At 57.8% G+C, this 14,870-nt stretch overlaps 6 protein-coding genes across 6 annotated transcripts in view; 3 read left to right on the top strand and 3 right to left on the bottom strand.

Moving 5' to 3' along the window:
* Positions 1-883: 883 nt before the first annotated feature.
* VDAG_04392 (DNA-directed RNA polymerase II subunit RPB7) lies at positions 884-3,057 on the top strand. The gene is made up of 4 exons (XM_009650839.1): positions 884-1,553; positions 1,615-1,695; positions 1,760-1,929; positions 1,994-3,057. Exons 1-4 carry the CDS (start codon positions 1,305-1,307, stop codon positions 2,007-2,009), a joined length of 516 nt encoding a protein of 171 aa, XP_009649134.1. The 5' UTR covers positions 884-1,304; the 3' UTR covers positions 2,010-3,057.
* Positions 2,074-3,179, bottom strand: VDAG_04391 (glutaredoxin domain-containing protein). Its single transcript, XM_009650838.1, has 2 exons — positions 2,847-3,179; positions 2,074-2,789 (listed from the first exon to the last, which is right to left on the bottom strand). The coding sequence occupies exons 1-2, from the start codon at positions 3,039-3,041 to the stop codon at positions 2,658-2,660; spliced, it is 327 nt and encodes a 108-aa protein (XP_009649133.1). The 5' UTR covers positions 3,042-3,179; the 3' UTR covers positions 2,074-2,657.
* A 465-nt stretch (positions 3,180-3,644) lies between these two features.
* Positions 3,645-4,705, top strand: VDAG_04390 (integrin beta-1-binding protein; the record flags this gene model as incomplete). Its single annotated transcript, XM_009650837.1, has 2 exons — positions 3,645-3,750; positions 3,837-4,705. 2 exons carry the CDS (start codon positions 3,645-3,647, stop codon positions 4,703-4,705), a joined length of 975 nt encoding a protein of 324 aa, XP_009649132.1.
* Positions 4,706-7,604: 2,899 nt separating this feature from the next.
* On the bottom strand, positions 7,605-8,688 carry VDAG_04389 (uncharacterized protein; the record flags this gene model as incomplete). Its single annotated transcript, XM_009650836.1, has 4 exons — positions 7,605-7,884; positions 7,971-8,147; positions 8,209-8,481; positions 8,540-8,688. 4 exons carry the CDS (start codon positions 8,686-8,688, stop codon positions 7,605-7,607), a joined length of 879 nt encoding a protein of 292 aa, XP_009649131.1.
* Positions 8,689-9,932: 1,244 nt separating this feature from the next.
* Positions 9,933-11,120, bottom strand: VDAG_04388 (uncharacterized protein; the record flags this gene model as incomplete). The annotated part of the gene is made up of 1 exon (XM_009650835.1): positions 9,933-11,120. The coding sequence occupies one exon, from the start codon at positions 11,118-11,120 to the stop codon at positions 9,933-9,935; it is 1,188 nt and encodes a 395-aa protein (XP_009649130.1).
* Positions 11,121-13,644: 2,524 nt separating this feature from the next.
* VDAG_04387 (uncharacterized protein) overlaps positions 13,645-14,870 on the top strand; it is a gene marked incomplete at both ends in the record, with an annotated part of 1,858 nt that continues 632 nt past the window's right edge. Inside the window, 3 exons of the mRNA XM_009650834.1 lie at positions 13,645-13,671; positions 13,938-14,174; positions 14,244-14,574. Of these exons, the coding sequence (XP_009649129.1) occupies positions 13,645-13,671; positions 13,938-14,174; positions 14,244-14,574 (595 nt within the window). The remainder of the gene's footprint in view (positions 13,672-13,937; positions 14,175-14,243; positions 14,575-14,870) is intronic.

Raw genomic sequence — 14,870 nt, 5'->3', positions numbered from 1 at the left:
CACGGTGGAGAGTCTCAGGTCGTCGGGATAAGGTAGTGAGCGATGGGAGATGCCGTGGGGCCTGAGAAGAGCAAGTGATCGCGTGATCTGGGGTTCGTATTGACAGATGAGCGCTGGTGATGAGGACGGCTGAGGATACGGAAGGGGGGTAGTCAGGGTCCTCCTTTTTGAAGATGGAGATGCGCGTTAGCTGGAAGCTTCGGAGGCGCGAGACCAGGGCCAGGGGATACGAGGGCTGAACTGTCGAGGGATTTGACTCGAGGCAGCGGTTCGACCGAGGGTTGAGCCTCGGCTGTCTGAATGATGGGGTGTCGAAGTTTGGTGAGACGGAAGTTCTGGTAGATGCAGAATGTAACAATGTCGAGGTCAGACCGTGGTGATGAACATTGGGAATTTGAGAGGGGGGAAAAGAGTTTGAACAATGGTCATGCTCGTGCTCGTGCTTCGTGGTGCTGGCGCTGGCGCTGGCGCTGCCGTTGGTTCGCTGCGACATGTTCCCCATCCCCAGACAGAGTCAGGCGCGCCCCTGTCGAGGCCCAGCCTAGGCCAGGTCCTGTCGAGGGAAGGTGGCACCTAAAGTACCTACCCTGCCTAATAAGGTGCCTTAGGTAGGTACTGTAGGTACTGCACTGCTCCAGTCAACAGATGGCAGGTGCTGCACAGTGTTCTACGGCAACACCACACTCCACCCCCACTTCCGCCTTCCGCCTACCACCTACCGTCCTGTCCTCCACTCTTGTGGCGCGTGCTTGTGGGTGCCTGTGGCTTTTGCACCTTGTCCTTGCATTCTCTTTGTGCCTTAGCCAGATGCCTGGGCTCGCGCCAGTGAGGCCTCAGCCTCGTCGGATTTGTCTCCTCCATCTACTTCTCCATCCCACGGCTCGCGATCCCATCAATTGACCGCCCGTCGCCAGGAGTTAGTGTGGCGCGTCTCAGTAGCCCCGACCCCAGCTCAGGAGGCCTTCGTGCATTTTAGTTTCCTTCCGTCTTTCTTTCACTGTATCCTCCGTGCCATCACGACACTGGCGCGAAGCAACATCCCATCGCTAGAGCTTGCTCTTCCCTGTCTTTGACACTCGGCCGCGACAGCAAAAGCGCCCCGGCCAACGCGAGGTCGCGTAGCATTTACTCTGAAGAAGCTTAAGACGACGGTACTGCTCGACTTGGCCAGTTTTCGAGAGGTGCGCAACGCATCAAGCAGGCGACAGGGACCGACTTTTCGAGGCGACCAATTGCGAGCGACTTGGAGCTGAACTTTTGCCTCGACACCATCACACACACACACACACACACACATCGCGAAGATGTTCTTCCTCAAGAACATGGAGCGCAGGGTCACCCTGCACCCTTCGTACTTTGGGCGCAACATGCACGACTTGGTTACGAGCAAGCTACTGAAGGATGTCGAGGGCACCTTTGCCGGAAGCTACTACGTCATCTCCATCATGGACACGTTTGATATCTCCGAGGGAAAGATTTTGCCTGGTAGTGGTCTCGCCGAGTTCAACGTCGGGTACCGTGCGGTCGTGTGGAGGCCCTTCAAGGGCGAGACGGTAGCGTTCCCTTGTTTCCTGCCTTGGTGCTGGGGGAACAAGACTTCTGACTTGACTTCAGGTTGATGCCGTTGTCTACTCCGTCAACCATCAGGGCTTCTTTGCTCAGGCTGGTCCTCTGCGACTCTTCGTGTCTGCTCACGTATGTTGTCATTGGGAAGCGGCACACTGCTCGGGCGGACAAGCAAGAACTGACATGTTCCTAGTTGATTCCTTCGGAAATCAAGTGGGATCCCAACGCGACGCCGCCACAGTTCACGGACAACGATGACACCATCATCGAGCCCGGAACGCACGTGCGCGTCAAGGTTATCGGTACTCGTGCCGAAGTCAGCGAGATGTGGGCCATTGGTAGTATCAAGGAGGATTACCTTGGGTATGCCGTCCTCCTACCCTTTGTTACCCTGTGATTGGGCTTACAGTATTTCTCCCCCTTTAAGCTGCCTTCAGGATTAAGTGATACCCCCCTCTGGGGCTACTGCTGCGAGAGCGGTGGGGCCTCGATGGAGAGCGAGTACAAGGGCAAAAGCGAGCGTGAACCCAGAAGTCGGCCGTCCTCTGTGGTGAGGGACGGCGATATACAGACGAAAATGGCTGCCGCTTCTCAACACCGTGATCAGGGACTCGATTGCGGCAGCCAGGCGGAGCGACCGAGAATCACCGATTGGGCAATCCGGGCTCTGCCGAGCAACAAGTGTTGTGCTTTACTTGTGAGTACGTGATCGCTGTTTCCAGCAGTGAAGACGACTGCCAGCAGCCTACACGAGCATCGATGCCGAAGACAGAGGGAGAGAGAGAGAAGGGGAGAAAGGAAGGGAGAAAGAAAGAAAGAAAGAAAGACACAAAATCGAGTTCGTCAGATGAACAGGGAGCAATCCAACTTCCTTGGATGTGGCATTTGGTGCAGAACACTTGATGGTCTATCCAGGTGTATTTTCTGCCAGGGATTACATATATGCAGGCGCGGTATATGGTCTGGTGGACGTGACGGCCGAATAAACTTGGTTGCGAGACTCCACCCAATTCTTCATGCACGTCTCCCTCACAAGTCTTCAGACTTTGGTATTACATAGTGTTACACGAGCGACACGGACAGTGCTGTTGTTATGCCTTGGTCTGCTCGATCTCGTCCATCTTGGCCTCGACATCCGCTGGATCGAAGCGGTGCATGAGCTTGAGGGCCTTTGTGACCAATTTGGGGTCCTCGTCTGGGGCACCCGACTTGGCAAAGTGAATCTAAGGAATCATCCAGCCTCTCATTCAGACCCAACGCAGGAGGACTGGGAGACCTACCACGGGCACGTCAAAGTCGTACAAGTCCTTCCAAGGTTTTGCCTCGGGAGTCGTAATCTTGACCTCGTGGAAGTCAAAGGGCCGGCGGTCCCAAACGTTTGAGAGGGCCGACTTGGCTCTTACGCAGAGACCGCAGCCGTCCCGGGTGAAGAGTGTGATGCGGCAGGGATGGAGTAGGCGAGCTGTCGGAAACATGGCGCACTTGATTCTAGTGGCTGAGGGAGAATGGCTATGTTGAGGTGAGGGCTGGGTAGGAAAATCAGCAGTCTAACTGCAACATTGATTTTCAGTAGGTCCCTTCTCTTGGATGATGGATGGAGTGCTGTTGTCGCCAAGTCAAAAGGTAAAGACTGACTTGATGTCGCAGCTCAGCATGGGCTGATGATGACCTGGAATCACAGAGCCTGCCACTGTCGGCCCCTGGCGAGTCCTGGCAGCGGCCCGGGGTGCGGCGTTGGGCGGCAACAGGCAGCTCGTGCAGTGCGATGGAGTGGCCAGGGGTGGTTATGCCACAACAGGAAGGCGGTGAGAGAGCTCGCACCAGTGACGTGTGTTTTTCCTTCTGGAAGCTGCCAGGTGCGGTGCAACTGCCCGCCAAATTCTGGAATCGCGGAGAAGAACAATTCAAGCCATTTGCCCCGCCATTTCCCACCTACTTACTGTCATTGTGTATCACCAACTCTGTATCCAGCACGCTGTAAACCCTCACGACACGGTCAGCATACGCTATCATCGACACGTCCACGCCGCTAGCCCCAGAGTCAATTCCTTTTCCTTGCATGAGAAATAGCTCCAGTCATGGCTGAGAAGTGCGTCCACCAGGGCTGCGGGAAGCTCTACACCGATCCCGAGGAGGTCTGCGTCTACCACCCCGGCCCGCCTGTCTTCCACGAAGGCCAGAAGGGTAAGTCCGCCCATAACTCGAGAACCTCTATGGCCGCTGGTCGATTCGTCATCCCAGCTCACTGACACCTCTGTCTTGGACCCCAGGTTGGAAGTGCTGCAAGCCCCGGTTCCTCACTTTTGAAGAGTTCCTCGCCATCCCACCCTGCACCGAGGGCAAACACTCGACGACCGACCTGCCCCCCAAAGTCGAACAGAAGGAACCCCAAGCCGACAGCGCGCTCGTCGAGAAGCTCGCCGCCGCCTCCGTGGCCCCGACGCCCACCCGCAAGCCCATCGCCCCCGCACAGGCGACCCCGGCGCCGCCCCCGCCACCCCCCGAGTCCGAAGACGACGACCCCACGCTCGCCATCCCCGCCGATGCCGTCTGCCGCCGCAAGGCCTGCGGCGCCAAATATGCCGGCTCCCGCGATGGCGACGAGTCGTGCGTCCACCACCCGGGCGTGCCCATCTTCCACGAGGGCAGCAAGGGCTACAGCTGCTGCAAGCGCCGCGTCCTCGAGTTTGACCAGTTCATGAAGATTGAGGGCTGCAAGACCAAGGAGCGCCACCTCTTTGTCGGCAGCGGCAAGAAGAACAAGGACGGCAACGTCGAGACCGGCGGCGAGGAGGTTCTCGAGACGGTCCGCACCGACTTCTACCAGACGCCCTCGACCGTCATCGCCTCCTTCTTCCTCAAGAAGATTCGCAAGGACGATGCCAAGATTTCCTTTGCCGAGAGGACCCTGACGCTTGACCTGCCGACCTCGGACGCGCCGACGCCCAAGCGCTACCGCGCCGAGGTGCCGCTGTTCGCCCCGATCGACACGGCCAAGTCGTCGTTCAAGGTCCTTGGCACGAAGCTCGAGGTCACCTTTGTCAAGGCCGACGGCGCGTCTTGGCCGGTGCTGCGCAGCGATGACCGCTTGACCGGTGAGATCTTGCAGATTGGCAAGGCGGGCGTTGCGCAGCGGTGATGCTGTCTTGTGCTTCCATCATTCCATCACGATCGCTGCTCAGTGCGACATTGGCGGGAGACGAGAGGATCTGGACCAGCGAGCCATGCGAGTGGCAAGCGTGCTGCACGCGGCGAGATGATAAGACGATGACATGAAGTAGGGCGTACGCGGGGGGGTGTGGGCGTCAAGCAAGAGAAAAAGGAGGCACAGCATAAGAGCAGGGCATGCGACAATTGGATGGAACTAGAGATCAAGACGGCCCGAACAATAAAGTGTAGAGTAGAGTAGCGGCATCGGACGTGGACGGGTGACAGGGAGACTTTGGAGGGGTTGAAGAAGCACATCGGCGGAGCAGCTAGCGGGGGGGCGTGAACCTCCTGTCCACGGCAACACGGCGATCCGGGGAGGAAGAGGGGGGACGAGCAAAGGACGCCGAATATCTCTCCGTCATCATCAATCGGGCGCCGGAAGCTCCTCCCAAAAGTCCGCAGGAGGACGGACGATAAGTGTAGGCCCAGACCATTTCTTGGCTGTCTCACGAGCAAGGTGGGCGTCGGTGGGATGAGGCGCAGTGGTATCGAAGGCGGACAAACGCCGTAAGAGACAGAGAGCCAACCAACCAGAAAGGAGACATATTTATCATCCAAAGCAGTATCGATATCAATGAACGGATCTACCATTGACACACGCAATGGGCCCGCTGCCGTCACGTAACACATTCTTACACACATACACACAACAACCCCCCCCCCCCCCCTATCGATCGAATCAGCATGTCGTCTTCGCCCACGGGTGTTGACGACGAGGGCGTGGACCCTGATGAGACACGCAAGACGACGACGAGACATCTCGCCGGGAGGACATGTTTCTCTCTGCCCTCTCCCGTGTCCGGAGGCTTGGGTCTGTCGCCCCCTTTTACCCTTACCCATTCCACTTTCATCCCCCTCCCCCCAGCAATGTGTCCACGCGTACGCATGCACCTGCTGTCTGTGGGAGGTGGCCTCTTTCGTTTTTCCTTTTCCCCTTGCCATGTCGACATGTCTGGGATGTCGAGGCGCAGCGTAATCGACTGAGACATTGATTCTGGACCATTGACACGGACAACGGGGGGGGAGGGGGGCAACGAGCGAGCGGGCCCATCCAGCCCGGCCGAGGCGAGATTGGCACGATGCGCACCCACGGGAGCGGCGGGTTCACCGCAGGCTCGAAGCCGGAATGAGGGCGACGACGATCCTCTCTAGTGGCACGGATGTGATGGGAAGGCAGGATGCGCTGGGCAGCACCAAGTGGTGATTTGACGAACACTCCGTCTGGTCTTTGCACAATTTTAAGTCTTGGCATGTTGGGCAAGTCTTCCACCTGAGGATCTGATGGCGAGTATAACTTGTTGAATCTGATTTGAACGCAAGACTGTACAAACCCGCCATGCACAACGTTGAGCGAAAACTGGGGAGGTGCCGCTTTTGGGAAAATGCAACTCTAAATGAACACCCACAGTTCTCCCTGTCCAACTGCGACGCTGAAACCGTCAATCCGGTAGGGTGGATCAGCCGCGCGCGCGCCTATACATTTACACACTGCTTCGCTGTCAAACAATGTTTGTGCGTGCCTGCTCGCCAAGAAAACCATGGCCAGAGAAATGGAACAAGTGAATTGAATTGAGAAGGGGGACTGCCTCAACACGAGATATGGATGAAGAGGGCCCACATGCTTGCTGCCCAATGTGCTGTGAAAACGACAAGGCAGCCCTGGCATGGGGGCGCGCTCAGTACATGGTAGTAGCGAGATAGATAGACAGATAGATAGAATGGTCCCCGATCGGCGCCCAGGTTCACAACAGGGGGAGCGAAAGAAACGGAACAAGAAAAGGAATACCCAGGAGAGGACTCCCTGGAAGAAATCCCTGTCAAACGCCACCTAGCGTAACCTCCTTTCAAGGTTGGATATCTCAAAGTGGAAATGAAGGAAATGAAAGAGATGGCCCAAAAGAGAACACACAGCCCCAGTCAGACAGTCCGCTGCGCCCCCGGCCGCTTGAGTCGGAGAACGGGGAGAAGAGGGAGGGGGGGCCGGACCAGCAGGAAAAAGCAACAGAAGCAGCCCTATCGGCAAGTCGTTGATTGATCTGACGTCGACCGCCAACCGTCATACTCGGCATCACACCCTCTCCAAAAGGGCAAGGCCAGAGCCGCATACGCCGGCGTGGGCCTCCCGCGCAGATGCGAGCTTGCGAGTGCCGGAACTAGTGCCCCTTGGCTTGAGGGAGTGCCCGACGAGCCGCCGAAGAATAAAGTGTGACCAAGCCTTCGACGGAGCGCAACAGAGACCCCCGTTCGAGAGCGAAAACGGATTGGATTGGTGAGCTGGTGAGCAATCACAGGCGTTGCAATGAGCCAAGGGCTTGTCTGTTTTCCCTCCAAGCTGGGCTCCCGTGCATCGGGACGGCGGTTAGAGGCCTCTGCAGCGCAGATCATCTTTGGGGCTTGGCCAAGGGAAACCATGTCCCCCCCCTTGTCAATGCAGGGACCCCGAGCGGCCAAGGCTGCATTCGTTTGGGTGGGTGGCTTTCGAAACCTTCCGAACGGTGTATGTTTGTGTGCTGGGTGTATTCCTCATCATTGATTCATCATCAAAGTTGCATAACTCCGTTTGCGGCACTATTGGTGGCGGTGTTGACGGCAAAGGCGCAAGTGGGAGGGAGCTGCAAGCCATAGGGTATGTGTCCCCAGCGAAAGGAAGTGACGCATGCTCCCCCGGATCATGACCGAGAGAAAGCATCGTCGTCCTCATCCCGGACCTCAAGGGGACCGGTCCCCATGGCAAGCGCCTTGGCAGACATGTCCTTGTGTGTCTTGCTGGCAGGATCATCGTCGACAGATCAGAGAGCCGCCGCAGCGTCATCACCCATCGTCCATGATCAACCGTGCTTGCTGGCAGTGCCCTGGGATGACGACTCGTTCTGCTTCTGGCCCTTTTGCAGCTCTCCGTTGTAGATGAGCTGGAAGCCGTCCTTGCGGCAGATGACGATGGGCTTGTCGTTTTGGCAGCGGCCGAGGATTTGGGTATTGTCGGGCAGCGTGTAGGGCACGGCCTGCTTGAAGTGGATGATGGGTCCGCCCTCGAGGGTGAGACCGATAATCTCGGCTCCCTCAGTACCGTAGTTGTAGTCCTCATTTGAGTCGACCTGGAGCGTGTTGCTGGGGTTCGTGTTAGTTTGACCCGTTGGGCTGCGCTGCGTCTGTGCTCCAAGATTGCGTGGTAGCATTGGCCGGGTCTCACTTACACCTGGCTCATCGGGAGAGTACCGTCTTCGACGTCTCCGCTCCTGCTGCTCTTTCTGATGCTCTTGGCCTTGGAATTGTCCTTGGCCTCGCTGATTCGCCTCGAGATGCACGACTGCATGAAATTGAACAGGCCTGCCACGACGAGGACGGGCGTGCCGAGCGCGAGCGCCCAGGGACTAACACCATGTCAGCGAGATGAGACTACGAGGAAATCTCTGATGAGAGACAGTGACGTACGGGTTCTTGCGTTCTCGCAGGGTGTGCATCAGCGCGAGGACGATGCCGCACACGGCGATCAACGAGCCCACCTGGATCATGGTCCAGGTCGACCAGTAAAGAGACATGAGGTCCTCGCCATCGCAGAACTGGAGAGCGAGCAGGGCAAAGACTTCCATGACGACCGTGACGACGGAAAGAGAGATGCATCCGCAGGTGATGATAATGCATCGCACAACCAGTGGCTTTCTTTTCGGGCTGCCTTCAGGGAGTTCTTCGATCTTTTCCAAGGTTCTGCAGACTATCGTCAGTGATGCTATTTCATGAACAACAGTGAGTATCGACGGCTTACCTCGAATACCCATAGGCCGCACCAAAGAGAATGAACAGATTAAAGATGAACAGGGCCCAGTAGACTAGGTCAAACTGCCACCTCTCGAGGTGGGACGCAAACCGTGCATAATGGGCACACCGGGGCGGGTCGATGGGTGTAAAAGTCATCGTGGTGGTAGTGTGTCACCAGTGATAGAGGTATGATTGCTGTTTGACTGAACTCTTAGCCAAGATGAGGAAGAGTATATATGCCGATGATGTAGACGGAGTACCACAGACGCAATGTAGGGAGGTTCCAGACGGGAACGGATCTTTATAGAGTGCTGGTGAGTTTCTGATCGACAGAGGCGTGGCAGAGAAACGCTGTCGAGATGTGTCTCTCTCCGCCCGGACGAAGCGGGTCAGGCATGTTTGGCGTGTCGTAGATAGGCTTCAGGACAGACGTCCCTGCCCTGCCCAGCGTGTACAGCCTCCCGTCGACCCTCAAGGGATCTTGGCAGCTTCTGGGCCTGGGACACCCAAGACGGCAGTTCAGGCTACACAGGTGGATCGTCGGGGCCGTGTCATACCAGAAAGGCTCTTCCACAGGCCCAGACGTCAGACACAATCGCAACATCGCAATGCCCATGACGAAGCAGGCCAAGGCTAGCCGCGCAGTCACCCCGGCAAGCCTTGTAGATAGTGTGTGTGCAATCACAATAGCTTTCCCAGCCCGGGAGATCGAGCCTCCACAGTTGCCTCCGCCCTCCCACCTTGACTGCTACGCTGCCGCAGGGACCCCAGTCGGATCTAGGAACAACCCATGAAACAAGTCGACAGTGGTGGTCGAGTTCTGCATCTGCGTTGGGTTCTGATCGAGGCTGCCAAGCCCTGGCGCCCAGTCTGCTTGCAATGGGCAAGTCGAGGGTCGGATGCCGCAGTCGAAGCGCAGGTCAGACTAGCGCGGTCTTGGCAAGATGCGCGGGATGGAGATGTAGATAGATTGGCGATCGACACGGAGGGACGGGGGTGATCCTGGTAAGCGTTCGAGTGCCGGCCGGCGTTACGGCTGCCGCCTTGTCAATGCCACGACACATGCTTAAACTTGGGCTGCTTGATAGCTGCTGGTAGTGCGTGAAAAGGCCTTATCCTTTTGGGGCGACTCAAAGCTTGCGTGGACGAGGGATTGGGATAGCGGCGGATCCTATTTCCACCGGCGTCCGCCCCGCGCCCCTCAAAACCATGTCCATGCACAGCGGCCGATGTTGTCGTCCAGGCCTTTTTCCGTCCTGGCCTCCCAACGTGCTTTGAAATCCGACGTGCAATGGCCAGCCTCCCCGATCGGGCTTCCAGGGGGTGATCCCACCTTGTCCCTTATCGGACACTCCCCGTCATCGTGCGTCCTCCTCCTCCTCCACTGCCAGCTCTCTTCCTCACTGCATGCCCTCCATGAACTCGACGCGGTCGAGGATCATGCCCTTGAGTCCCAGGTACTCGCGCAGAGAATCCCACTCTACTCCACCTTCTTCTCCATGCCGCCACTTCTCCCTAAAACCCCACGCGCAAGCCACGGCGTCCAGGCCCGCCCTCTCCTCCTCTCGCATCCACCGCTCATGCAGCGGGATACCAGGCGCCCAGGTGACGCGTTTCATGTGGTCGTTGGACGTGATTTTGGCCACCACGCCGATCGTGGATGTGAAGCTGAGGTACGCCATGATGGCCGCAAACCCTAGCGTCGTTGCCGTCGACGCCTCGACCGTGTTCTGGAAGTTGGACATGACGGAAGCCAGTGCGTAGGCGGCAAATGGGGCCGCGCCCATGACTGCCGCAGGGAGAAACGCCTTCTTGAGGAGCTTCTGTCGTCTGAAAGCGTGGCTGGTGTAGCAGCATTCGATCACGCCTAGCGCGGCGTCGAGGTTCTTGGCCTCAATAGCCACCCCCAACCCGGTTTCGGCCGTAGTCGCTTCGATCGCCTTGTCTGCCCGTTTGGGGTTTTGCTCAACGTATTGGATGGCGCCAGTAACAACTTCAGGTTTGGGCTTGGACGCATACAGCTCGAATACGTGGGGCAGTGTCTCGGGCCTGCCAAGTCTGGCCTGGACGTGCACGTAGAGGTCAAGGATCTCAGGCGTGATGGAAACTGGGGGGTGGGCGATAATGGCGTAGGCTGATTCGGAAACGCTGTTGACAGCCTCCCTCAGGAGCGCTGGGGCGTTCGAGCCCTGCTGCAGGCTGCTTGAGCCGCCAGATGAAGTGCTAGAGGCACCACTGTCCGAGTCGAGCGACAAGAGGCTCGACGCGGTGGAAGTCGTTGTACTGGATCTCGGCGCAGTCTGCGAGAGGTATGGGTGTATCGCATTCGCCGCCGTCTGGCAGGTCCTCAATGCTGCGAGCACAAGCTGGGATGTCGGGATGCCGTCCGTGGACAGAAACCGTTCCTTACTCTTCAGAACGAGGGCGGGCAACTTCCGCAGGTCCGGAAGTTCCTTCGGAGCTGAGCTCAGGGCGGAGGGTTGATGCTGCTGTCGCGCTGGCCACTCCGCAGCCTGTGAACTTGCGAATCTCCTGGCTCCGTTGATGCCTTGATGTCTCAGGGAAACACTGTAAAACCTAGCGGCCATGCCTTGTGGAGCGGCGATCCATAGGGGAGAGGGCTGAGCCTTCGCAGTGTGCAGAGGTCGAGCAGGCGCGAAGGCGCACAATCGACAAATGCCAGCCGACTGACGAGCGGTGCGAGGGACCGAAGACCGCATCATGGTTGGAAATTCGGCACAGCAGTCGAAGAATAGATGGGATGAATGATGTCGACTTGGCGAGTCGTGCCGTTGTTGCGCAGGAAAGGCGGTGCAGATCGCCGCGCAAGTTCGTCGGTTCGGTCGTGGCAGTGCCCTGGGGCGTGCATTAACTGGAATCGGTCCTGGTGTCGCTATTCTCGCCGTCGGTCATTCGAGAGGGGAACTCGGGTGCTTGCGGGATCTAAGAGGTCAATTGGGTATGGTCGTGCGACGGACGGCTTGCACCAGTCCAGTGTCGAAGGAAGCAAGCTCTTGGAGTCGTGAGGCAGCCCTTTGGGGAAAGAAAAAAAGAGCCTGAGGCTGTCGAACGAGGCTGTCATTAGCCATTCTCGGCCCTTCGGCGAGCCGTTACAGCCTGGTGCCTGACTTCAGGGGACTTCAGGGGAACCTTCCCCTAACGGAAGGCCTCCTCCCCTGTATCCGCCATGATGACATAATACCACATGGCACCTGTGCACCTCCAACCTCCAACCCCTGGAATCAACACACCTACATGCAGCTTCAGATGTCTATTTCAGCCTCCATTGCAACGTCAATCCAGTCGTGGCAGTTGTGTACTTGTCAGCTACGAGTTGGCAATTCTTTGCGACATCATGCTCGCCATTCCAGCATGCCCACACAAAGCCTGATGTCCGTGACACTTCCACTGATCGACATGCGTCGAGACTAATGCGTACATGCACCATACTCTCAGCAAGTCTCTACTCATGATGCAAGAGCCTAGCGCCCAGTGTCCACCTGTTGCATCCGTCCAGGACTCAACGCTTCTCAGGATATATGCCTCTAGCAAGGCGAGGCCCACGACTGACTGAGGTAGGCAGACAACTGAGCCGATTCCTGACACGCTCCAGTGTGCCCAACTCACCGCCCTAGAGAATCCGTTGCCCCGTAGCGGCTTCATAGCGCGCGCAACCAAGGTGCCGCTCCGCCTTGTCCTCCTTCCCCTCCTCCAGACGGCACCTACCGTGGAACAGACCTCCCCCGTTGTGAACGCGGGCGGACTTGGCACCCCCCGCACTACGCTGCCGCCTCCCGTCGACTCAAGTCTCCCTGCGATGTGATCTTCTCATTGCATCTCGTCGTCGTTTCACCGCTGTCCGGCAGTTGCGCGCCTGACACGCGGCGGCATTGGTCAGATGATCGACGTTCACACCCCTTGGGTTCCTGGACTCCATCTTTCCGTTCGCCGGTTTGCTCCGGTGTGTGGGCTTCTTCTTGTCACGGCGAGATCTGTCATCATCTCTGGTGGTTCGTTTGGCCCTGACCCGGCCTCAGATCATGCCTCCGACGCGTAAGACGCAGGAAGATCTCCTGAATAGTCGTCGTTCATGTAACGATCGACATGGCCATCGGTGACACAGATCGATTCTGTTTGTGACGGTGATCGGTTCTGTCGGGGGTTCTAAATTTGGACCTTAGATGCGAGGTTGATTGTTTTGTCCGGACAGAACACCGCCCTGGCGCTCATGCTGGAATCTTTCCAATTAGCTTCCACAAGCGATCCAAGACATCATGTGCTAGCTGACGCGCTGAGCCTACGATGTTGAGGACGTCTGGGCTTGATGTCGTCTGCCGGCGGCGATGTACAAGAAGAGTTTGCGTTCCGGCCGGCACGTTTGAGCAATGTCACACAAGAGCAGTGTCTGCTAGGTCTCTCTCAGTCATGACGTTTGCCCAGAGCTGACCGAGACACATGTATATTTGGCGTCATCGTACAGGCGGCCATAATCCAAGGAACCATGGCATTGGTGACATGAGTTCAGGTGCCAACGCCATGCCTGGCTTCCATGTGGGCTCAGTGTAGCCGATGGAGAAAGAGAAGAGGCTGCTCTGTTTTACCGGGTGCATGCACTGTCAACGGTCCTTGTTTATGACACTCGTGTGACGAGCGCACCATTGACCTGCCTTTTTGAGGTACAAGTCGTTCGCACTTAAACAGCGATCTGGCGTAGATTTGTCATGTCGGGTTTGAGTTTAGGCGTGTGAGCTGAAGCACATGACTTGTAATGCACCTGGGGATATTGGAAAATTGCAGCTTTCGAGCGCCAATGATTGCAGAGCGTTTGGCCTGACGCGGTTTGGCCTGACAACAGAGCAAGAGGGTATGTGTCGCTGAGAGGGATAGGTTCTGGCATGGCTCAGGGGCCCTCTCTTTTCATCGCCTGTGACCGTTTACTGTTAATGCATTAATACCTGACAGAGAACTTGTGCGTCAGGCAATTTAAATGTTGGACTGGCTTCAAGAGGGAAACATCGTACCATGGAGTTCTCGTGGAGGTCAACCCGTCTGTAGGGCGATATCACGTGGCCGCATGGAAGTGCATTAGGTAAGCTACACTGACGCGCAACGATGACGAAGCAGCCTGGCAGCTCTCCCGTGAGTCCTGTCAATCCAACTCGGCCGATCAGCCTATCTCGACAACGAATGACAAAGGCGTCGTCTTTGGCTCGATACCATTCAACCACCACCGAGCATCATCCGCGACGAAAGAGCCACTGTTGCGGCGATACTACCCCCACCTACCCGATACTCAGGTGCCACTCACCTCGGGCAGCAAACAGGCCATCCATTGGGCGCTGCCGTCCTGGAAGTTCTGGCGAGCGACCTGACGACGAACACCTCGACTGAACATACACGTCAAGAACATACACGTCAAGAACATACACGTCAAGAACATACACGTCAAGAACATACACGTCAAGAACATACACCTCAAGAACATAGACCTCAAGAGAATCAAAACCAGCATGCCGCCCCCTCCGCCGCCTCCACCACCTCCCATGCCCGTCATGGGTGGCCCTCCCCCTCCTCCGCCTCCCCCGCCTGGAGGACCACCAGCCGCCAACCTCCCCTCCAGGCCACCCACTGGCGCCGGACGTGTATGTGAAAGACTCGAATCTCAACCTCGATGGTGAAACCCCGGCACAATCACTGACTTGTTCTCCCAGGGTGCTCTTCTCGGCGAAATCGGCAGGGGCAAGGCGCTTCGAAAGGCAGTGACGAATGATCGCTCGGCACCTATCGTCGGCAAGTCTGCGAATAGCTCGGCCGGCCCCCCTATCGGCGGCGCACCTCCAGTTCCTGGTATGGGAATGGGTGGCATGCCCAAACCTCCCGGAGGACTCGCCCCCCCTGCTCCTGGAAACCGCGCCAGAAGCAACAGCGACCAGAGCGGACGTGAGAGCTCAGGCGCAGGCATGGACGCCGCACCACAACTGGGCGGGCTCTTCGCAGGCGGCATGCCGAAGCTGCGGAAGAGCCGCGGCGGCGTCGACACGGGTGCTTCTGATTCCTCTTCATACCTCTCCGACCCAGAGTCGAGCGGCAGGTCCTTCTCCGCACCCAAGCCGCCCACCATGAGCGCGCCCAGGCCGCCGGGCGCCGCGGCACCCAGCATACCCGGAAGACCGTCACTGCGGCCGCCGCCCATCGGCAAGAAGGGACCACCTCCCCCCATCGGCAAGAAGCCGCCCCCCCTACCGGCCTCGCGCAAACCATCCTCCTCCATGCTGAGCCAGCCACCCTCCATTCCAGGAACGCCAGCGCCGCCGCCGCCGCCCACTGCAGCACCGGCA

This window comes from Verticillium dahliae, genomic scaffold (assembly GCF_000150675.1).
Source record: "Verticillium dahliae VdLs.17 supercont1.7 genomic scaffold, whole genome shotgun sequence".
Classification (NCBI taxonomy): domain Eukaryota; kingdom Fungi; phylum Ascomycota; class Sordariomycetes; order Glomerellales; family Plectosphaerellaceae; genus Verticillium; species Verticillium dahliae.
Note: the sequence above shows the minus strand (reverse complement) of the source record. Positions and strands in the feature narration are given on the sequence as shown.